General features: G+C 36.1%; 1 protein-coding gene across 5 annotated transcripts in view; it reads left to right on the top strand.

Annotated features, from left to right (window-relative positions):
- MDGA2 (MAM domain containing glycosylphosphatidylinositol anchor 2) overlaps positions 1–21,741 on the top strand; it is an 891,422-nt gene extending 869,681 nt beyond the window's left edge. For all 5 annotated transcript variants that reach the window (XM_008269620.5, XM_089309284.1, XM_089309285.1 and 2 more), the window contains 2 exons: positions 2,483–2,588; positions 4,915–21,741. In XM_008269620.5, coding sequence (XP_008267842.3) covers positions 2,483–2,588; positions 4,915–5,003 — 195 coding nt within the window. In that variant the 3' untranslated portion in view covers positions 5,004–21,741. The remainder of the gene's footprint in view (positions 1–2,482; positions 2,589–4,914) is intronic.
- The last annotated feature ends 3,723 nt before the right edge of the window (positions 21,742–25,464 follow it).

The raw sequence follows: 25,464 nt of genomic DNA on the forward strand, positions 1-25,464 counted from the left end.
CTCCAGAATTAAAACCTCTCTGGTATGCATGCATCCATATGTATTAATTTATTTAGGATTTAATTATTTAGGATATGTTATAAAGCTTACTGTAATGGCAGTATTACACTTTCAGGCAACCAAGTTTTAGCCTTGTGGCTGGAGTGAAAAATGTTTGATTATATGGACCCAGACTGACTCAGCAGGAATCTAAGTTCTTTTTCCAAGATAAAATTCCCTTCATATTAGGGATTGGGGCTAGCTAAGGACTTATTCTAAAATTGACTCTCTATCAGGTAAGAAGCACATAGCAAAGAAAAAAAAAATACCTGAAAGCCTTAAAAACTTGCTGGTAAGAACAAGACAGTACCTTCAAACAGATAGCTCAATGAGATGGGAAATTTATGAATATGTTAAAGGGCATCTGTTGTAAGCACCTAAGACATGCCTTTGGGCAATCTTGATTAACATCTTTATTTCAACATAAGTAATCAGGAAACTCTATTAATAAAAATTCCTTACACCTGTTTTACTCTATCTGATTGTGAAAATTATTCTTAGGGGCTGTTTAAATGGGGGACACAACTCAATACCAAAGTTGAAAACCAATACTTCTGCAGACTACTTAGCGATTTCCAGTGAGAAAACTATGACAGCATATGAAAAAACAGGCGACCATTTTCTCTAAAGGAGCTATGTTTTTCTGAACATCATCTTAAATTTGCCATTAAGAAGTTGTTTTTAAAGGAAAAGGGAAGAATACACTTTCACTCAAATTTGTTGTAATGAAATAAGAATAGAAATTGTATAAAATCACACACATCGGTTTGGTATTAGAAACAGCTTTGCTAATTAGTCTGTGAAAGTTATTAAATTTTATTTGAAAGGCAGATGAAGGAAGGAGAAAGAGGGAGGAAGAAGGAAGGAGAAAGAGAGAGGGAGGGTGTGAGAGATTGAGATTTTGACATTCCATCTATCATTTCATTCCCTAAATGACCAAAGAGAAAGATATTGAGATTCTAAGATTCTGTCTGTTGGTTCACTCACTAAATGCCTGGAACAGCCAGGGCTGGTCCAAGCCAAAACCAGGGGCCAGGAACTCAGTTTGAGTCTCTCATGTGAGTGGCAGAAACTGAAGTATTTGAGCCATCGTCTGCTGCCTCCCAGGACACATCACTAGCAGGAAACTGGAAGCAGAAGGAGAACCTGGACTTGAAACAGGTTCTTGGGATTTGGGCTTCCCTAGTGGAATCTTAAGAGCTGCATAAAATGCCCATTTCTTTGGAAAGACCAACTACATAGTTCATTCTGATATTCAGACTTTCTTTTCTGTGACTACAAATCACTAATTTGGGGGGGCCCACACTGTGGCACAGCAGGTTAACCACCACCTCTGGTGCCAGCATCCCATATAGGCACCAGTTTGAGTCCCAGCTACTCCACTTCTGATTCAGCTCCCTGCTAATGCACCTAGCAGCAGATGCTGGCCCAACTTTGAATACCTGGATGAAGCTCCTGCCTCCTGGCTTTAGCCTGGAGCAACCTTGAATGTTGTGGCCATTTGTGGAGTGAACCCAGTGGATGGACGATCTCCCTCCCTCCCTCCCTCCCTCCATCTCTCTTTCTCTGGCTGTAACTCTGACTTTCAAATAAATAAAACTTTTTTTTAAAAAAATCATTAAATGCATAGGCTTTCTTATAGGATCAAAAGAATGAAAGGTTATGCCGGAAGTATTTGAAGGTTAGAGAAAATTCCCAGAGTCTTGTTGCTGTTAAACAAAAATTTGCTAATTGTCCATATGTTGTCATTATATCTACAATGAAGTCACAAGGGCAATCTGATTTCACTAATCTCTTCTTTCAATCTCACGAGTAAAGCCCCAGTGCCATACACTGTTACAGACAGGAAATCCATAGGCCTACCAGGAGACGTTCAACACCAGTGGACTCATAAATATCTTCAACTTTTAAAATGAGGGTATCAAAATGTAAAGCATAGATGTATGCGGAACTTATTCAACCTGTTTACAAAAGAATAAACTATTACAGAGTTGATAAAGTTTTGTTCTTAGCTTCCATAAACATAATACTCTTAAGACTCCAGAATTGATTCATTTAAAAAAAATGTTTCTAAAACACTAATTTTTGAGATATGTTTAGAGAAAACTGAAAGGACTCTATTTGAGAGGAAGATTGCTCAAATACGAACTGCCGCTTGCTCCAGAAAAGAGGAATTTAGTTGGTGTTTTTTACTGTTACTACCCAATTAGATTTAGTTTTGCTCTAAAATTGACACAATGCTTTTAGTGTTGAGAAACTGATACTATGCAATTCCATAATGGATTCCATGTTCCCTTTTAGGTTTACATTTTTGTGAGTAACAGTTTTGAAAACAATCAAGAATAAATTACGCCAGAATTATTGACATTTGTTTCCTTGACTTCTCAGTAAAATTGATCAACAAATTGCAGCTCATTTAGGTTTGTTTCATTCACATTTGTAGCTCATTTTCGAAGGTATTCGAGGTCCTGGAATAGAAGGAGACATTGCCATTGATGATGTATCAATTGCAGAAGGAGAGTGTGCAAAACAAGACCTAACGACTAAGAGTAAGTGTCTTATCTTGGACTGGTTTGATATGACATTACAATAGTGAAACTACTAGTAAATTAATATATTCTACTGTTTCAAATGTTATTTTTAATTTACTTAGAAATTTCCAATATCTAAGATGTTAACATTTTGAAGATATTTTTAAATCAAAGTATAAAATTTCATTGTAGGCAGCTTGTCATATGATAAAAGTAATTTTTATTTTTTCTATTTAAGGCAACCACACTTTCATTTTTAAATAATATTTTTAAATATTTTAATGTATACTATTTATTTCAAAAAGCTTTTATTGAATGTACATACTCAGCACACATTTATACAACCATAGTTGTCCTTATATCACCAGGTTAGGTATATATTTCTTAGATCTAACTTATGCCAATTACTGTAACACATTTCATACAAAAATTCTTAGTACACGTATTGCAGAATAGAGAACCCTAATTTTATATAGTATAATTAATCTCCTGTTAGTTCCTCAGTCTTGATTAATAATTTGGTTTTTAGTTATTTTCCTGATTTGATTACATTTTAACAATATATTTTTTAACCATAGACATAAAAAAATACAAATAGCATTATAACTATGTTTAAGCTATTAAACTCTTCTTCATCTGCCTATTAAAATCTTAATCTCCCTGTTATACATTTGAAATTGACAAATGTAATATCTTTGTGATTAGAGGTTCTTCCTGTTGAAGGATTTTCTTAGGCTAATCTGGACTCTAATTTTGTGGTCATATAAAGAGGTAGCAATCAAGACAAATTTACACAAATAACTCATCAGTGATTCAGTACATACCAAAGCATTAAAATCAATGTTGTGTGAGTCTAGAGCGAATCAGAGTCTTTGTTAAAGTTTCTCACTAAACATGCTAAGTTATCAGTCTAGATGTTGAAAGTCAAATTCGTACAACTATCCAGTGATTGCTCCTATGAACTGAATTACCTCCATTTTTAAGCATTGTAATAAGACAAATACTAAGATTGTGGATAACAATGAGCCATTTGCTCATAGTTTCTTGCCATTACACTTAGCATTTCATCACATTTAGTAACAACTTCTGCCTGAGTCTGGCTAAATTTTGCTTTAGAAAACTAGTAAACTAGTAGCTGTGCCTGCATGAACCAGGTTTGTGTCATGTACAGAAAATCTTGCATTCTCCTTGGAGAATAATGAAATTCTATTTAAATTTCAAAGCATGAATCAGTGGCTGTAACATATTAACTGAAAGTAGTCATCATTTCTATACAGGAATCTTACACTTTTATAATTTGATTGCTAGAAAATACCATATATTTAGTTCAACAAATTGAGTTAACTATCCAAAAGAGGAGAGCAGGAGAACAAAATTTATTCCCTAGAGAGAAACCAGAAATGGTCAGAGGAATCACAGTAAAATGAATATGAGTGCCTATAGGGAGTTCATTAATGCACACCACAATATTTTCAGTATTAATTTCACCCACCCAACCTAGTAAATTCTGAAACATGGGTGACTATTTTAACACGTATATACAATGTTCTAAGTGCAGACCAGCCTGCGAGTCAAAATCCTCCTCAGACTCCCAACCCTTCCCACTCTTTGGTTCCATGGCCCTCATCCCCCAGAGCTAAGACTGTGTGTCTCTGTTTTCAAATTCCAAATCTCCCCTAGGTAAAGCCATTTTGTAAATGTAGCCCAGGTCAATGCCTCACCATGTTTGCTTATGCTTGCTTAAGGGATGCATTCCAAGAGGTATCACCTGGACATGTGGCTTTCATTGCAATATCAGCTACAGTAGGAATGTCATGTCACATTGGTATAATGCAGTTTTTAGTTAGAATGGACTTCATGTTGCCTCTAAAAGTTAATATAAAAAGAACTCTTTTTCCTTCCTCATTGTCATCTATTCCTAGTTTCCATCAAGAGCAGTTTAATCTCAGTCTTCAAGCCTTAAATACTTTTGGAATTTTGCTTGTCTTTTAAACTCATCTCTTTATAATTTGAGAATTTTTCTGTGTGCACTGTTTCACATAGTTAGCAGAACTGTGAGGATGAGGTCCAGCACAAACCCACAAGAATATCTCCAGAACAAGTTTTCATAGCATGTTATAGCCATTAAAAATCTGTGAATAATATCTTAGGAAATCTCTAACCATGTATTCAAGTGATTTCCTTTTCACTTGCCTTAGAAATGGAGTTTATAAATGACAAACTTTCTAATAATGCTTTCCAGACAATAAATTTTATTAGTTCGCTGAAGTTATATTAGTAGCTGCATGGAAGGCTTATTCTCTTTTCTTTTTTCTTTTTTGGCATTTATTTGCCCTATCTTCAGATTCCGTGGATGGTGCTGTTGGGATTTTAGTTCATATATGGCTTTTTCCAGTTATCGTCCTCATCTCTATCTTAAGTCCTCGAAGGTGACCTTATCCTGGCAGAGGCTATACAAGATTCACCAGGCACTGGCATGAAGAAAGAGTCTTTGTAAATGGACACTGAAAAAACAAACTACCAAAGATTCCTCCACTGACTACTGACTCAAAAATAAAATAATAAAAACAAATTTTTTAAGCACTGGGGATAAAAAGATGTCATGGAAGTATAACTTATTCCAAACTACATATAAAAGATAATATTGACCTGAGTTGAGAAGAGACCTTCAGGTGCTTTTGTGGCTAAAAAGATTACGGCGTCATCTGGTTGAACTCTTGGGAAAAAAAGAAGAAGAAGAAGAAGAAAGAAAGAGCTATAGAAATCCTTGTCAAAGCACAAAGTCATGGCTGGTTTTGTTTCAAATGAATACTTTGCTTGTTACCATGGAAACCTAATGGCCTGCCAACAAAAACCTCACTGTAAACAGGGTACGTGAAGAGCTGGCATTTATTTTCCTTTCAAGAAGGTTTTACATAGAGAAGTAAATAAATGTAGGCCCTTTTACCTTTGGCTGTTACCCTTCCTTGCAAAGAACCCGAACTGAGAATTATTTAAGGCGTTCATGTTCCTCCCCACCTTATTCCCGTCCTACCTTGATTATCATTATTATTATTAATTATTATTTTCCTCCCATGGCTAAGCTAGATAACTGTATGCTGTCTCTTCTTGCATGCACTGCTCTCCAGGACGGTAAACCTGGGCTTACATATTACACAGGCTTAGCGGAGTTTGCTTGCGGCCACTTGAACACCCAAACTACGTCATCTGTTCAATGAAGAAACCAAACCACCATCTTTTATAAATTGCCATGGAAACCAAGTGCCTTCAATGAAACAAGCCTGAATAATTTTCAACTCAGAAGCTTGCACTGCTACGAGTGGTTTGTGTAAAACTATTTTATAAACAAACTGCAGAGCCTAAATGTGCAAACGACAGGCAAGACAACAGAGCCGCTTCTGAAGAAGAAGGGACCGGAGCTGCTGCGTAAGCCCAAGCAGACAAGATATTTGTTGTTTAACCTCCTAGACAGCCATGGCCTTTCGGCATATTGTCCATTAGAGAATAACTTCCATTCAGACCAGACATGGGAGCAACACTTTTTCTTCCAGGTTATTAAATGGGTCAACCAGAGCAAAAGGTGATTAAGATGATACTTAGAAGGTGGTAAAACACAAAAGTGATTTTTTTTTTTTACTCTAACCTCCATTTGAAATGAAATTGGCCCTAGCTTTAGAGGGAACAAGAAAATGTTTGTGATTGCAGTGCATACAAACTGCAGCGGAACTGGGCCTGAGAAATCCGGCTTTATTCCAAACACTGAGGGTCATATGCCTCTGCCCTTTAGTCAGACTCTGTGCAAATTGTGAAATATTATTTTATTATTTTACCAAGATTAAAAAACACTTTTACAAAAAAACAAAAACCTGTAAAAATGATTTTGAGCTACCTGAGGACAAATCATACCTTTAACCAGCCAGTTTTCCAATGCATTGTAAATTTCACTTAAACTTGTTGATTATGAAAATTTGAAGATCTTTTTCCTTAAATTATCTCAGCTTTTAACTTCATTTAAAAAGACTTTTGTCTAAAGGAGAATATTACTATTATATGTTCTTTCAACACCCCAGGATTAAAAAAAAAAAACTGATTATGCAAGTAATTGGGATATAAGCATTAAATTAATTATAACATTTGCAATTATTAATATAAAAAGCACAACAAAATGTAGTAGAAAATGATGAAGCTTGATTTTTTTTAAAAAAACAAATCTGTAGAAATGTTTGTGCAAATTCAGTAATTCATCTTAAAATATAATTTTACAGCTCTGTTCAATAAAGCCTCTTTCCAGGTAAGGTATGACAAGCGGTATGTGTGTTTGTTGAGCAGTGTTCATTTATCACTAAAATGAGATTAGTTACACAGTTTATTGGTTATTTTATCATGGGATAAATCGTCAGGGGTTCATCTACCTTAATATCTGCAGGAAGAAATTTTAATAACAATTCCCTGATGCACACGCCTATATTTGTAAGACATGTAATACATGTTAAACATTTGAAGGTAAAATAAGGAAACAAATATGAACTTGGATTTTAATACTTTCATGGTCAATTAAAGAGGGGGAACCAGTCAGACTATACAGGTAGTGATAGAACTAAGTGAAACCAAGTCCTTTAAATGAAACACAATAAACAAATGAGTTTCATGACTTTTTCAAACAAGTAACACATATTGAAAACTTTTCAAAATCACTTACCTTAGCAAACCAAAGAGATTTAAGTGAATTATAGCTGGAGAACTAAGTTTAATATTTGCAAAATCTCCCTTCACCCTGACTATCACTTTATGACACCTAACCACTTCTCTTCACTATCCAAAATAGTAGATTGCTCTCTTATCTATACACTTGCAGGTGATACTATCAGTAAAAATATTTTAGATCTGAAGAGACTTAACTCATTGCCTTTTTCCCATGATCTTTAAGTTGATTGGAACGAGGCTTTTGCAGAAAACTGTTCAGAATATTTGAGTTTATATGTATCCTTTCCAAGAAAACAAATTTCCTTTTTTCCTAAGTAATCCTACACAGCGAAAGTGCTCTAAGTGAAAGCTTCACTTTTGCCAATAAGAATTCATAAAATACTGAAATCCTTCTTAACTTCTCACACAGTAAGAACACTTAACACTTCAAAGTTTATGAGAACTGGCTGGTACTTCAAAATTAATTTCAGTTAAATATTTGAGAAGTTGTGGACGAATGTGAAGAACAAAGGGGCAATCAGAGGAAGTAGTTCACAATGAGAGTTACTGAGATGGTGATAAGTGAAATGCATTTGTCAAGTAGCTTCTGGTTCTCTTATGTAAACCAACAAACAAGATTAGAATCAATGTTTTTCACTTCAGATCAAGTGTTTAGTTGCTTTCATTGAAAATAAATGGGTAAAAATGCAGAAAACTTGAAAATATTGGCATAACTGAAATGTAAATTATGTTAAGTAGCCTCTTCTTTAATATTAGTAATAATAATGAGAACTTTCAAACACTGTTTAGCAACTGCCTTCTTTTTCCTAATATTTTTTATATTTATTGTGAATTGAGCTCACTGACACATTTCCCCTCTTCCATTTTGATAACATATTCAAAGTTAATGATGCCATTTATATTTCTTTTATAGCAAGGTATCAGGCACTGAAGCCTCTAATTTTCTGAGACAAAAACATCACAGTGTAATTCCCCTACTGCCTATAATTGAGTCCATTAATTAGAAGCATTACTCTATAGTTTAAAAATCCTTGTTTCACTACATTTGAATATTGCTGCAATCAGGCTTATTTTAGTTGGAACTGGTGGCATTTCTGTTTCATAAGATATAAAATACATCTTAGAACTGATAGCATCAGAGATAGGATGACTTTCACGCTAGTTTCCAGAAGTGCCACATAATGCCTAACGTTATTACATCTCAACAAACCCCGAAGTGACAAAAAGATAGCCACTCATGTTTGTGGGATTTATATTCAATGCTCACTGACTATGCAGTATTAACAAATAACGCTTATTTTGTTCTTTCAAAAAATTGTCTCTTACATTCTTTCCATACAGACTTAGCCTTTGTTTATTCTTTAGTTCCACCATGAATTGCAACCCGCTATGTATCCCTGGTTTAAAATACTTCCTGGTTCCATGTGAATCCCAGTACCAAGCAGGCCTGAAGTTTGGCCTGTCATTAAATTTTCTTTAACATTTGAAAGAGGCATGGTATACCACAATGTCATGCAGTAGGCTAAAGTAATAGCACTTCATTTCAAATGTATCACAATTGAGTTTAGCATGGCAATGAATTATGACAAACATAATAATCAGAATTAGCACCCAACTAGTCAGTCACGTCATGTGATCAATAGTTAAAATAAGCCCATTCCTTATATTTTCTAATATAGTGAAATAGAAATTACAGCTGTACTGACTTTTCACCAAACATGCATTTTTAAAGATTTCATAATAAACTGATCTGTCAATAAAATGTATTATTTGAAGAGCAATTAATTCATTTAGTTCTGTATTTAAGACTCGATGAAATTGACTGTGGTATTTTTCATGACCTATTTTTGTTTGTTTTGATTATTGATTTGAAAGATGGTGACATACTAATCTGATTTTAATGGCAGATTTCAAAGGATTCTTTTGAACGCATGTTCCTTACCAGAAAACATTTTTTTTAATGTGCCTTTCAAAGATCAGGGCCACTCAACAGACATTTAAATTGGAAAAAGTTTACCCCAAATTCATTAGCTTCTTGGTTCATGACTACTTCTTAGGAATTGCCTCACCTGTGTCTCAACAAAGCAGAAGGTATATACTCTTCTTGCAACTGGGCAGTTGATGTCAATGAGGAGTTATTGCATTTTCTGTGAAAACAATAAAATCATAGGGTTCAATCCCAAACTATTTTCCTTTCCTACAATGTTCCCTTTGTGGCTATCCAGTTTAATTAGTTTTCTTAGTGCTTATTTTTAAAAATCAATGTCTGGCATTTTCTACTTCAACTTAAAAGAAACGCTACTACAGAATGATCAGAATTTTTTTCAAATATAGTATAAAAAGTCTTTGCTGAATATCCACAATATTTATAAGTAAACATGTATGTTATTATTATATAGAAAAACTTATGGACTTGAAATTTTAATGTGCAATATGTCAGCTTAGAATCAATCCACCATATGTTCATGTCTGCTTAGAAACATAAAAGAAGATATTCCCTATATTTGTATGTGGATTACTTTATTGACACATTTAATTTAAAGCTTAATTAATTATGAGTGGTGATTTCACTACCCTGAACCCACACTGAATATATTGAAATTAAGAAGTTGGAATAAAAACAAACATTGAGTAGGACAGAAGTTAAACACTGGATAGAAACTCGGTGTTCTCCACATAATATTTACAATGGATTGAATTTAATTTCAGTTGTACTAATATTCTATGAGTTGAGCTGAAATGTATTTTCATTTTTCAATAAAATGATGAGAAATTCTATGATATAGGGTTTAGCTTGTTAGTTGCAGTTTGTTTTTGTGTGGGTCTCAATCATTATCCTGGATTTCCAGGATATGCTTTTTATTTCTTCAGTATCATTATATTTAAATGTACAAGTTGAATCAAACATCTATTGTGTTGAATTTATGTTGACTATTAGTTACATTTGGGATCTCAAATTTAAGGTTTCATTTTCCTTTTGATATTTTCCTTTGCTAAATAGTTCCAGTTAGCTCTGTGTTATTTTCCCTTGGATTTTTTTCAATAAATGAAATTATGTTTAACACTCTATTAGTGTTTTGGGGGAATTTCTGCTGTCAATGAGCACTTAACTTAGGAACAAAAAGATATTTAGAATGGCAATTATGTTTGCAATTTAAGATGAGACTGCCATCATTTGTCTCACTATTAAAATGCTTTTATAGACTCAACACTGCAGCGAGCACAATTAGCCCATTAAGATATGTGTTGATTTTCACATCCTTTGTGAGGGATCATTTGTAAGATTGTGTTAAACAAGTAGGCACTAAAATCTTCTTGAATGGATGTGATTTCAGAATTATGGCTCCATTTAGTAACTCTGGGCTTCTGTGTGATATGTGAAATAATTGTGGTTTAATGGTGCTGATGTTATCCAGGAAGATCATGTTAATCATGTATTTCATGGTCACTCTCTAAAGTATACGTGGGTGTTCTGTGGGAAAACTAACAAGACAGTTTGACAGTGATTGAGAGAGCCCAAGTCTAAATGGAATCCAAAAAATTAACTTGCTTATTATTGTTTCCCTACTGCCTATTTAGCTAATTTTCTCTTTATCTTTGGTATCATGTCTCTAAATAAATTCATGAAATTTTGGACATGTAAATATAGTTAACATTAACAGTCACTGTGTTTGAAAATCAAACCTCCAACTACTCTCTAAATCATATTAAAATACTGTTTATTCTTTATATAACTTTTTAGTTTAACAAATTGATTTTACCTATAATTTTTATTTCTTCTACTACTTTTATTAAAGTAGTCTTTGGTTGTCTGCATATCTGCTTTCTAGATGAAATTGTAACCTCCTCATGGCAAGGATATATATAATATGTATATTATGTATATGTATATATATATATACACTTTTTACATCTTCAGTTTTCTCTATAGGTCCTACATTCATTGTATCTAGATCCTATAGAGATTATTGAATGAATGATTATTGAGTTACCCATGATTTAGAGCAATATTTAGAATGGGATTATTCGGTGAACCTAGGAAATAAGCAGCAATTTTAATCTTTCGTTTATAAAATCAATGAAATTGCAAGGAGAGAAGACATCTCCAGTGTACTATGGCAAGTGAGAAGTCAACCCACCTGAAGTAAGTTTAAACAATTTTCAACACAATTTTCTGGCACTTCTTAGTTTCATAACAAAAAAAATGATATTCTGTAGAGAAGAAGGGCAAATGTTGTTCATGTTTTTTGCAAATGAAATCATTATATGGTTTAACTAAGGAAAAATCAAGCAAATCCTGTTTGTTTTGTGTTAGATGCCAGCATTATCCACAACAACACTAGAAACGTTTCTTTCACCTAGAATGTATTGTATTAGCTATGATTAATTTTTTTATGTTAGATTGCATGAGCTCTTGGCTAAATTCAGTCTTACTCCTTCAAATTGTAAAGCAAAATGATAAAAATTAGATAGTGTGGGTAATAGTTGATATAGCAAAATATGCATGGAACAAAATCATGAGAAATTAATTTTAAAATTGGAAATAGGGCCGAACAGAAAGTATTAATTTTTATCATTTGAATTTATTTCTACTTTGAGTATGTTTTAATTTCCAAAATTAAAAAAAAAAATTCTACAGCCCAGTGTACCCAAGCGGTTTTTGTAATGCTAATATGTGGTAGCCACACAATAATTTTAAAATACATGGAATAGAGAATATAGTGTCTGTTAGGATTTTTAATGAAATAAACACGAATATTTAATTTTTCACTGATTTAGATTGGCAATATCATGTATGACACTGGGATTTTTGCATGTGTCAAATCAGCCTTTCCAATGTCATCCTACTTGAAGTGACTAGAATTGTATCCATTCCAATCAACATGCCCCACCAGGGCCTTGCAGTTCCCCTTTCAGCGGCTCAATCCTTCATGCTTTCACCATTTGGGCTTTCAAACTACAAGTACTTCCATAAAGGAAACATCCTACTCCATAACATTGTAGGGTAACATTTTATCAGCTGATTCTCTTCTAGGACAAGAAAAACAGGATGAGAAAAACCCTGGACCAAGGTGTAGGAATGAAAAAACATAGAGAAGTAATGCTGAGAGGAGAGGCACAGAACTTCCAGCACCACACTCATGTCATGGTTTTCCTTGATCCCAGGTCCAGATTGCATACCCAGAAAAAAAAGCATAGATAGAAGGGGAGCAAGGCCAGGCTCTCCAGTATAGGCAAAGCCTCCAACAACAAAGTGAAAGAGCTTCCAGGATGGGAACATAGACATTGAATAGGTACGGATTATGTGTTTCATGATTAAACTAATCAACCTGGAGTGTTCATAGAATGAACAGGAACCATTGTCAGTGAGTAGGGAAAAAGACAAAGCAAAAGAATGTGAGGTAAAATATCTGTAAATGTATTTATTGCAATTTTTTTCAAACTTATTTTAATATGCCATTTTCATATTCTGTGTCTCTACCAGATGCAGTTATGGAATTTTTCTTTTCATTCTATGAACACTCTAAGTTGATTAGTTTAATCATGAAGCATATAATCCATACCTATTCAATGTCTATGAAAATGGTATATTAAAATAGGTTTGAAAAATTTCAATAAATGTGTTTACAGATATTTTACCTCACATTCTTTTGCTTTGTCTTTTTCCCTACTCACTGACAATGGTTCCACTTCATCCTCTGTCTGCGTGCTCCTTCCTGTGTTATCTGAGTCCACAGTATGTGGGTTAGTGCATTTTACTTTCAGATAAACTTTAGGAACGGAGTTCCTGTCTCAAATGCCTCCCTGTTCACACTCTTACTCCACCACTTTTTCAGTATGTAATTTTACTAAGTTCGCCTAAGGTCACTAAAGTTCAGTCTTCTCCCCTTTAAAAATAGGGGTAAGAGCAATAGTAATCACATTGCATTTCATAAGATTGATGGGAGACTCAAATGCAAAAATCTCTGTAAAGCACTTAGATAATTTCCCAGAACAGACATAGCAAGCACTAAGGAGCACTACCTTTTTGATAAGGTGCTTGATTTTCCTAGAAGACAAAGAGTCATAATGTTACACATATGCTATCTGGAAATGAGTATTTTCACTTTCTCTACTAAACTTACCCCAACTCCATGCATACAGGCACATTTATACACCAACACCATTTTCACAAAGATTTACCTTTTACAAAGTATTTTCAAGCATCATTTCATCTATTGTAACCCTGCTGATTAGTCACTTACCCATGGTGTACGTGAATCTAGGTACGGTGAATGGCTCAAGGATCTCTTCCCAGCACCCCGTTTCTCATAGCGTGCATATGGAACCCTTACACATGTGACCCTGGAATAAAAAGAACAGTACTTACTAAGCACTATAATTTGTATTTTATTGTCCAGTGAAATTCAAATTTCATCAAATCTAAAATATTCTTTTATGTACCAAGAAGGAAAAGCATTCTGTGTTCACTGGGATTGCAAGACACCACCAGATATAATACACAGTTCTATTTCAGAGATGTTGAGCTGTGGGAAGCAATTGAGTGTTAAAATTGACAAAGTATGACATCATTAATAATTACACTGCACATTTCACTTGAACCTCACAGGTTTTGTGTGTCAGGGTGCAGTTAGACTCAGACTTTTGCATTAATTAGAATCTCCTAGGAGGGCTGTTGACCATTCCGATTCCAGGCTCTGGGCACCAGATGAATCAACAGAGCTGGGGGACAGGAGAGCCCAGGTTTTTGTAAAAGGCTGCCAAATGCTTCTGATGTAAGTGATTCCCCCTCAAAACCTCACAGTTTGAAACACATCAGTGCAGTGGAAAGAACCTCTTTTCAGGTCTTGATTTTATTGGTAGGAGTCCCTTGAGTAGATGGATTAAAATCTCTCTGATTTAGAGCTCCCTGGAGACATGGCGTAGAAGGCCAGAGCCAGTCTAAATTTTTCCTTAACATAATTGCCCTTATCATTTCCAGTACCTGTACTAGGGGATCGTGCACTCTCTGGTTAATAACCTTAAATGCATAAACACTTAGAATATTACTGGTCCTAACAAGTACTGCATCTCATTTCATCTATAACAATGGGGAATAATAGTACCTTCTCATAATGTCATGATAATCAAATGATGTCAGTATTTCACAAAGGAAGTATGCTTCTTAGAAAACATACACAGGGCCAGCTCCGTGGCACAGTGGGTTAATCCTCTGCCTGTGCGCTGGCATCCCATATGGGCACCGGTTCTAGTCCCGGCTGCTCCTCTTCCAGTCTAGCTCTCTGCTATGGCCTGGGATAGCAGTAGAAGATGGCCCAAGTCCTTGGGCCTCTGCACCCATGTGGGAGACCAGGAAAAGCACCTGGATCCTGATTTCAGATGGGCACAGCTCCGGCCGTTGCAGCCATCTGGGGAGTGAACCAACGGAAGGAAGACTCTGTCTCTCTCTCTCATTGTCTATAACTCTACCTCTGAAATAAAATCTTTTTAAAAAAGAAAACATACACATATACACAATTGGTTAACTTAATGAAAAACCCTTGTTTCCTTTTCCTTGTTACTTTTGAAAGATAAGCAAGGAAGAATTTCCCACAATATATTTTTATTAAATTTTTACTTAATTATTGGCCAGAACTCCCACTCACTGTTCCTTCCCCACATGTCCACTGTGGCCCTGAACTGTGGCCTAAGCCAGGAGCCAGGTCATCAATCCAGTTCTTGCATGGGGGTAGTAGGAACCCAATCACTTGAGCCATCACCAGTGCCTCTCGGGGTCTGCATTAGGAGGATGCTGAATGCAAGAGCCAGAATTGGGTCTCAAACCCAGGCACTCCTGTTTTTCGGGAGGCCAAACACCTGCCCCTCCATGATGTTTAAATTATTCAAGTATTTTAATGCTCTTGGGGACCTATGTTTTATATATTAGCCCTTCAGTGAAGTAAAGTCTCTGGCTTTACTTTATAATATAAATGATTTTTAATAAAATGCTTTAGACTATAAAATTTTTAACAGAAAAAAACACTTGTTAGTTTTAAAGGACAAGTTTGGCATTAACATTACATATACACTTACGTTCTATACGAACACTCATTTAAAAAAACTTTAATTTTGACGTCATTCAATGTGTGGTTTTAAGGAGTGGTACAAAGATCCCATACACACTGTTCTATTTTTTCTACCCAGTTTTCCATAGTGACATCTTGCCTTGATATGAACCACTCATCTTGTTCCCCAGTTTTGTTTGTACTTGCTGCTCTGCTTACTATGTCTGCTCAGTTGCACCCACAGGGTCATGTACCCACCACCGCACTCAAGTTCAACAGTTCACCACCACGAGAAACCCTCCTGTTCCACCATTTTACCATGCTTCTCCCTTCCCTAATGCGTCCTATACTCTGGAAATAACTTACACATTTTTCCTTTCTTCAGTTTTGTCATTGCAAGAATGTTTTAGAAATGGTGTTGCATATGATATCTGCATTTCTGGGATTTACTTGTTTGACTCAGCTTCATTGCCTAGAGATTTACTGCAGCTGCAGTATGCACCAATGGTTTATATTTGTTATTCTGTGTGTAGTTGTGCTAGTTTGTGTGACCATTCATTGATTGAAGGACATCTAGTTTGTTTCCAGTGTGGGGCTATTGCAAATAAAGCTACGACAAACGTTCACGGATACATTTTTGCCTGAAACTTGTTTTCCATTTCTGTGAGATTAATGCCCAGGAGTGTAATTCCTGGTGGGTACTGTGGTAGTTTCATGCTTAGTTTTGTAAAAATAAACAAACAAACAAACAAAATGCTGCCCAAGTATTTTCCAGAGTGAATATTCTATCTATTGTCACCATCTTTTTAACTATTCTGATAGGTGTGTAGTGGTATCTCACTATGCATATTTAATTGTTTTCTTTCATTTATTTTACTCATATGACATGCAGAGAGGCATACAGACAGCTCCCATCTACTGGTTCACTCCCCAAGTGCTTGCAGTGGCCAGGCCAAAGTCAAGAGCCAGGAACTCCCTCCAGGCCTCCCATGTGGGAGCCATCACCTATTGCCTCCCAGGTGCATTCGCAGGAAACTGGAATAAGGAGTACAGCCAGGACTCAAAACCAGGCACCCTGATAAAGGAACCTGCAGCCCAATATAATCACTACCCCAAGTCTTCACCCCGTTTATGGTTTTGAAATGAAGTCTAAAGGCTGATGAGGCTGGGCATTTTTTCATTTGCCATCTGAATATCCTCTTCTGTGGAATGTCTAGCCATGTCCTTTGCCAGTTTTCTAATTGCAATTTTTAAACTGTTTAGAATTTTTTTATATTCTACATTAAAGTCATTTGCCAGATATATGCTTTCAAATATTTTCTCCCAGTCTATATTTTGTCTTATCCTTGTCTTCATCTGTTATTTTGAAAGGAAAAATATTTTAATTTTGATGGGATTCAGTTTATATTTTTCTTTCCTTGAATGGATTGTATTTTTTTTAAATATACAGCCTTTTTTTCCCCTAAGGTTTTTATTTATTTATTGGAGAGGTAAAGTTACAGACAGTGAAAGGGAGAGACAGAAAGAGAGAAGTCTTCCATCTGCTGGTTCACTCTCCAAATGGCTGCAATGGCCAGATATGGACTGATCCAAAGCCAGGAACCAGGAGCTTCCTCAGGTCTCATGCAGGTACAGGGGCCCAAAAGCTTGGGCCATATTCCACTGCTTTCCCAGGTTACAGCAGAAAGCTGGATCAAAATTGGAGCAGCTGGGACCAGAACCAGTGCCCATATGTGATGCCAGCACCATGGCAAAAATCAATGTTACCCTTATCTTAAGAAGGATAATTATACAAATATTAAATTCTGTCTTAAGGTTATGTCTATTTATTTTAGTTCCAATTATAGCAGTGATGGAAGATGTAAAATAACTTTTTAAATATGCCTATAAATTTGGATACTTTGAATATTAAACTAAATTTAGATTATTGCAATTAAAATTAATTATAAAATATTACATAAACATTCCAAAAAAATCACTTATATAAACTGAAGAAAGTTTCCTCTCTCCATCCCAAAACACATTCTAAGTGTTTAGTTTTTAAAGCTTTTACTTGTTTGGCAAGTAATGGAGTCTTTTGAGTAACTCTTTAGTTTCACTTACAGGAATTTTGTCCTGGAAATAATCAGACATCCATGTTAAAAAGTATATAAGGGGGTATTAGAATATGTGAGAATGGTGAAAAACTGGAAACAATCTAAATGCCCATCAGGAAGGGAATGCTGAACACCATATAGCCGGGCTCATGTACCCTCTGGTTTTAACAGCATGGCGCAGCCCTAGGACTGCCAGTGGAGTGGGAGATTTCTTCAGGAGTCAGATACTTAACTACCGCAAGCAGGCACCACTCCACCCCACACTGCACCAGCTGCCCTCAACCAATGCCCTTGCAGCTTAACTCTGAAGATCGTGTTTGGTAGACAGGCAGAGTTCTCCAGTGGGTACCACACGTTACCTTCAGTGGTCTCTGGATGAAGAGCTGTATTTGCATCTGTTGCCTCAACTTCCTTTCTCATTTCCTCACATCCCTTTTAGTATTTCTTGGAATCACCATCCAGATAAAATACTGCACTGAAACCCTGGTCTGAGACTGCCCCTGAAAGAACCCAGCTGAACCATTTTATTTATAATAGAACCAATAATCTGTTTTCAACAACAGGCTCTAACTGTATGTATTAAAATATAAATGTCTACTATATATTACCTTATCTAAAAAATTTGTAACATGAATGTCACTGGTTAAGAGAGAATTTATAAAAACATGTGTTCACCCAACTACTGGCATTCTTCCTGTCTGGCAAGTGTAGCTTAATAGTTAACGTTTTCTGTTTTCTTCCCAATTCTCCCCCACACAGTAAATAAATGATAAATTTGTAGTTTGAAAATTCCCCAGGAGAGAAAGAGAAGAAAATGGCTGGTGTAACAGAAGAAATTCTTGGTGTGTTTTCTTATTCAAAAGAAGTAGGTCTTTTCTAAGTTTCTATGGCCTAGAAAAGACAGCTTTAGGTATCCCGTGTGTGGATCACACAGGGCAGAGAATTGTGTGCCTGCCTGGTCAGGTCTTAGGGATGTCCCACAATAATGCAAAAAGGCCAGTTAGCAAGGACAGAATATCACCTGATATTAGATACTAGCAAAGGAAAAGAAATAGGTCGATAGGTCAAAATTCGCTTGATTTCATAAAACATCCTTATTTCAACGTCTGGGTTGTGTATATTAATAGGAGAAAAGTGAAAATCATGTCTGTAAGTCATCAGAACCGTAACGTGTGAGTTAAGGGTGAATGACAATAGCTTACATGCCAGGAGAAATTGCTGTGTTAGAACAGAATGGACCTGCTTTACAAGATTGTTTTTCCTCTTTTATCTCTCCTCCTATACACTAATTATTTGTTGATCTCAATTACAGTCTCTCAAATGTATTTATCTGTTTTAGACAACAGTACACTGTACATGAAAGCAGTTCCCATCACAATGAGTGCATTTCTTTTCATCTTTCTCATCTGATTAGCTCTGTTGATGTGGGCATGTACTAATGAGGGCAGTGATGTACAATCAAACCCCATCCTAATTAGCTGTACATAGAGAGCTGAAGTCCATGGAAACACACTGCTAGTCTCAGCCAAACATCTAACAGATGCTTATTACTGCTCAGAAATAGGACAAAGACGAGATCGTGTGGCTAAATTGATGTTTATCATTATCAATATTGAATGAAAGTGTGAGGACCATGTTTCACACTAATGTACCTGGATGTCTAGAAAGGCACCAATAGTCACTATAAAAAAAAAACCTTGGAGTCAACCTTGCTGCCTCCCCATTCTCTACCTCCTGCATAAAATCTATCACATCTTGTTGATCTTGCCTTCTGCATATGTTGTGAATCTAATTGCTTCCTGCCATCTCCAATGCCACTACCCTTGGCCATGTCACCATGAACTCTTGTAAGGATACTACAGTAACTTCTCATGTTCCTCTACCTCCTGCCTGCTACCCTCTGTCATTCTTTTAACTGTAGCTTGTATTTCCTGAAATACAAATACAAGTTCATTTTTCTTCTTAAAGTCTTTTAATGATTTCCCATTGCTTGGCAAACAAGAACTGAATTTCTTAAAGCAGCATAATAAGCCTGCGTAATCCAGCCTCTTTCCATGAATGCAGCCTTATCTCCCTTGTTTGCTGGGTACTGGTGCTGTGCCATATGCATCACCTTACATAACAGATCATCCTATCTAGATGGAAGGTCATTACCCTACCATGCTCCCTCTTGCTTATTTCATTTCAGAAACAGAGCATGTCTTCAGTTTCACCAGTGCTGCTGCCACACTCAGGCTCGGCATATGCTTTTGTAGTGTCTTAAATGCTGTAAGCATTCCTGCCCTTCGCCTGGTTCATTCCTGGTCTTGGCATGCACATGTGTTCCTCTGGGAATTCTTATTTCATCATTTAGGCCGAGTAAGTTTCTTCTGTATTTTCCTTTCCCTTACACTATTTCTCAAAAGTTTTTTTTTTTTTTTTTGAGTATTTGTTTTATGTTTAGGAGTTCCCTTTATTATCAACTATAGGAAGCTACAGAAAACATGCTCACCAGAATACTTACTTAAAAAGTTCACAGAGGGGAAGTCATTTGGACCAGGAACTTCAATACCTACAATTTATATCTGAGTGCCTGGGTCTGACCTCTGGCTCCTCTCTAGATTTCAGCTTCCTGCTAACTCACACCCTAGGCAGCAGGTGAGGTCTCCAGCAGTTGGCTCCCTGCCACCCACATGAAGTCTCTGCTCCTAATGTTAGCCTAGACCAGACTCAGTCATTGTCAGGCACATGGAGATTCAAGCAGTAGACGGGAGCTCTGTTTCTCTCTCTCTGCCTAGAAAATAAAAAATGTTCAAAATTCATGAAAAACCAAGAGTTTATTTTGGTGCAAAAACACCAAGGAATCCAGGTATTTCTCCTCATAATGTATATTTTCCATGCACTTTTTATAATATCATAGTATGTTATTTTATTTTTTGGCATGGAAGAGCCTCAAATATTTGTTCAGTAACAATGAATGACTGGGCTTCCGCACTATTGACCCCACAGAAGCCAAGTCCAAACACTTCCCTAAGATTCATTCTTCAATCATTTTCTTCTTTTAAAATTAAAAATGTTAGCATATGTTAGTGTTAATGCTGATTTTCCTTGATTGTTTTGGGTATTATTTATCATGTCATATGCCACATACTCCCTCATCTAACCTGTTAGGTATTTTTAGAGGTCTATGTTCCTTTGTTAAAGTCTGTCGCATCTACTGCATCTCCATGGATGACACACAATTGACCTCATTCTCTAGCCCACATTTGTTAGGGACAATCAAGATTTATGTTGCATCTTACCTTAAAAGGTTCCAAATCAGTGTCTTTATTCTCAAAATCCTATTTTTCTCCTGAGTTCTGAAATTCTTTTTTAATCCTCTGTCTTGGCTAAATTGTCCATCACTATGCTCCCTGTTTTCCTGTCAATTGTGTCTACCCCTAGTCAAAACTCATAGAATCATCTTTGCTCCATATTTCTTGTGTCCCAAGTGTAGTCAGTATTGTCTCCTCCTTTATGTCATTCTTAACGCTTTTTGATTAAAAAGGGTTTTTAATCAAACCCTGCTTTCAGAGACACTGGACTGTTTCACCTCCTTACACAGTGCTATCACAGTCATGTTATTTACCCTTGGAACCCCTGTGGCCAAATTCATCACCACAACCTGTCAAATCAGTCTTCCTAAGTATTGATGCGTTCTCTTAAAAGAATGAGGAGCCTAAAACATACTGTTTCCCTGCTCAGGAATCCTTGGTGTCTACCTATAATGTATTGAGTAAGAGTACAAATATCTAAGTGCATACCTTCAGTGTTTTCCTAAATGTTTATAATATACCTTGCCAGATGTTGCAATTTTACTGGAAAGCATACCATCCTTAGAACATATTCACACTTTCTAAACTCTTCAGTTTTATCTTTCTATTCTATTTAAGTGACTTCTAGCTCATGTTCTTGGGATGGGGTGGGAGGAATCCTTCCAATTCTTGAACATTCATGTCAAGTAAATCTTTTTTACCTGATAATTTTCTTGAAATTCCTAACCTTTTGGCACCTATTTTATGGAATCCATGTTTACTTTATAACTATTGGGTCCTTGTCTTGTTTCCCTAATAGAGACTGTAAGCTCCTTAAGAGCAGGTATTATTTGTTATTAATTTTATGTTCCCTGCAATGCCAATGTCAGGGGTTGGCATACAGTAGGTGCTCAACTATTATTTGTTGAATCAAATTAAATATGTAGGAAACCAAACTAATAAAAATGTACATATATACATAGAAAAATTTAAGAAATCAGTAAAATTTGTACATCAGAATGTATAGAATAAAGAATTTATTGTTCCTGTTGTATCATTTGTTTTATTATAAGATTTAATATTATCCAAGTTTATAGGAATTATCTTCAAATTTTCTAACAGAGTCACATTCTCAAATGATCTATAAGATAGAACAAATAATAATCATCCTATTGGTTTGGGAGTACAGAGATTTCATCATTTAACTACTTAAGGTAAAATGACTGAAAACACAGCCAGAATTAAAACCAAGTGTCTTTAACATTTGTTGCTGTAACATAGTCTCCTAATCCTAGTACTATTTGCACATAAAAAGGGAATTGATATATTAATGGTGTTTGATAGTTATATCTTGTTTTATAGAGGCATAATCTGTGTAGAACATACACTAGATATTCTATTAAATGATGGGAAGATGGACAAAACAGTTTAGTGTAAAAATAAATGCCAAAATAAGAATTTATCAGGTATTTATAACTATATATAAGCAAAAATTATGTAAATTTTCATACACATTTGTATGCATGTGTATATGTATACACACAATCTGTTTTGTCTATATGGTATATATAAATGTATATATAGTATCTATGTGTGTATATATATGTATATGTATAGCATGTGACTGAAAATCCGAGGCATGTAATTATTTCTTCCAATCTTATGATACAGAATAAAGGCTTTAGAGACCATTTCTCAGAAGGCATACTAATCTTTCAACAAAGAACTACAAATCTGCATATCGCATTGTAGCTCAGAGGTGACAAAATTGGGATTTGCATTCACATCAAATTTTAATCATGTTCATGTTAATTTGAAATCATCAGAACATAGCATAAAATAAGGTTCAAGTGACTGCTGCCACTTCAGTTACTGTGGTGTCACTCGGACACTGCAGTCTGCACAGGAACAAGCCAGAATAAGAGTCTCTATGATACCTTATGGTTTGGTTCTAGAGTTATACTGGAAACTGCGCAAGGAAGACGTAGGGTGTAAACATCAACAATCTTCCTCATTCTTCCTTAGCATGACTCACACAGAGAACCCCGTGTGACTAAGTGGTTGAAACACTCACTAGTGCACTGATGTTGCTAAATGAATGACATGAATTAGCTGTAAGGAAAACCGAACTTTGTAATTTCCTTCCTGAAAATTTGTTTGGTACAGGACCTATAGCCACTTCCAAATGGATATAAGTATCAAAATGGGATTTATAGATGGTTAATTTTATGTTGAAACTAAGTAGAGATAAACTTCATAAAGAGAGATTTTAAACATGCATGAGTCAAAGGAGAAGTGGGGATTAATGCTGGAATTCAAAGTGCAAATACTAAGAAGAATGTCTTGTTATTTCTTTAAAAATTTCCTAATGCTGCTGATATTTTTTAAATGAATTTATTTTTTAACCTTAATAATAAGATTCAAAAATAATAAGATTCAAAAAGATCAATTTTGAACTTGGTAGAATAAGAGTCCTGTTCTACATGAAATACAGTTTCTCCTGTTAGAAAGGAAAATTGTGTCCTAAATGTTTGTTCAGAAACAGAACATTTCCATCTTTATAAAGTACTTTTAATAATAAAATTTGGCTTATCATATTTCTCAGAGGATTTTTTTACATCTTTATTCCTTTTCAGTTTAATTTTTTACATTTCATTTACTTATTTGAGAAGTAGTGAGAGAAAGGCATACAAACACGGAGTCAGAGACAGAAAGAGATCTCCCATCTCTGGTTCATTCCCCAGATGCCCGCTAAACTAGGAGTCAGTATCTCAATCCAGTCTTCCAGGTGGGTGGCAAGAACCCAAATACTGGAGCTATCACCTGTTCTCTTCCAGGGTATGAATTAGCAGGAAGCTAGAATCTGGAGAGGAGCTATAAAGCAAACTCAGGCTCTCTCCCATGGCACACAAAGTCCCAGGCAGTGCTTTAATGCTGATGCCAAAGGCCCACCACACCCCTTTTTACAATTGTGAATTGATTTGGTCTTGGAAGTTGAGGGTTCTCTGTATTAAGCAGAGTGCGGGACTTATGAGTCAGTTACAGTCGATCTATAACTGTCCTGCTTTTGAAGCTACACAAGTACAGCACATTACTACGCGCTTGGTCTGTGCTAAGAACTAAGAATTCATTGTGAGCAAAATGTCAACACCACCTGCTCTTTTGTTTTTGACAGGCAGAATTAGACAGTGAGAGAGAGAGAGAGACAGAAAGAAAGGTCTTCCTTTCGTTGGTTCACCCCTCAAATGGCAACTATGGCCTGAACTACGCTGATCCGAAGCCAGGAGCCAAGTGCTTCTTCTGGTCTCCAATGCGGGTGCAGGGCCCAAGCACCTGGGCCATCCTCCACTGCACTCCCTGGCCACAGCAGAGAGCTGGACTGGAAGAGGAGCAACCGGGACAGAATCCAGCACCCCAACCGGGACTAGAACCTGGGGTGCTGGCACCACAGGTGGAGGATTAGCCCTAGTGAACCATGGTGGCGGCCCAACACCACCTGTTCTTAAGCTAATTTTATCTATTTAACTGTGCTTTGTTTTTCAAATTTAAAGAAATTTAGTCTCAATAATCTGCATGGGAAACAATAATGAATCTTGAGTAAAATATTTGTATATGCATGTGGACTTGCTCTCAGTTCTCAGTAAATATTTCTTAAATATAACCCAAACCATACAGGATTTCTGAGAACTGATTCCACTTTTGTTTTGCATTACAAAATTTAAGAGGCTCATATTGAAAATAATTTCCTATTTCTTTTTTTTAACTTTTATTTAATGAATATAAATTTCCAAAGTACAGAATATTGATTACAATGGCTTCCCCCCCCATAACGTCCCTCCAACCCACAACCCTCCCCTTTCCCACTCCCTCTCCCCTTCCATTCACATCAAGATTCATTTTCGATTCTCTTTATATACAGAAGATCAGTTTAGCATACATTAAGTAAAGATTTCAACAGTTTGCTCCCACACAGAAACATAAAGTGAAAAATACTGTCTGAGTACTAGTTATAGCATTAAATCTCAATGTACAGCACACTAAGGACAAAGATCCTACATGAGGAGTAAGTGCACAGTGACTCCTGTTGTTGACTTAACAAATTGACACTCTTGTTTATGGCATCAGTAATCACCTTAGGCTCTTGTCATGAGCTGCCAAGGCTATGGAAGCCCCCTGAGTTCACTGACTCTGATCATATTTAGACAAGGCCATGGTCAAAGTGGAAGTTCTCTCCTCCCTTCAGAGAAAGGTACCTCCTTCTTTGATGACCCATTCTTTCCACTGGGATCTCACTCGTGGAGATCTTTCATTTAGGTTTTTTTTTCCCCCAGAGTGTCTTGGCTTTCCATGCCTGAAATACTCTCATGGGCATTTCAGCCAGATCCGCATGCCTTACGGGCTGATTATGAGGCCAGAGTGCTGTTAGGACATTTGCCATTCTATGGGTCTGCTGTGTATCTCACTTCCCATGTTGGATCATTCTCTCCCTTTTCTATTCTATCAGCTAGTATTTGCAGACACTATTCTTGTTTATGTGATCCCTTTGGTTCTTAGTCCTATCATTACGATCAATTGTGAACAGAAATTGATCACTGGGACTAGTGAGAGGGCATTGGTACATGCCACCTTGATGGGATTGAATTCGAATCCCCTGGTATGTTTCTAACTCTACTGTTTGAGGTAAGTCAGCTTGAGCATGTCCCGAATTGCACATCTCTTCCCTCTCTTATTCCCACTCATATTTAACAGCAAACACTTTTCAGTTAAGTTTCAGCAC

Source organism: Oryctolagus cuniculus, chromosome 12 (genome assembly GCF_051225735.1).
Source record: "Oryctolagus cuniculus isolate XC-2025 breed Fujian yellow rabbit chromosome 12, ASM5122573v1, whole genome shotgun sequence".
Taxonomy (NCBI): Eukaryota; Metazoa; Chordata; class Mammalia; order Lagomorpha; family Leporidae; genus Oryctolagus; species Oryctolagus cuniculus.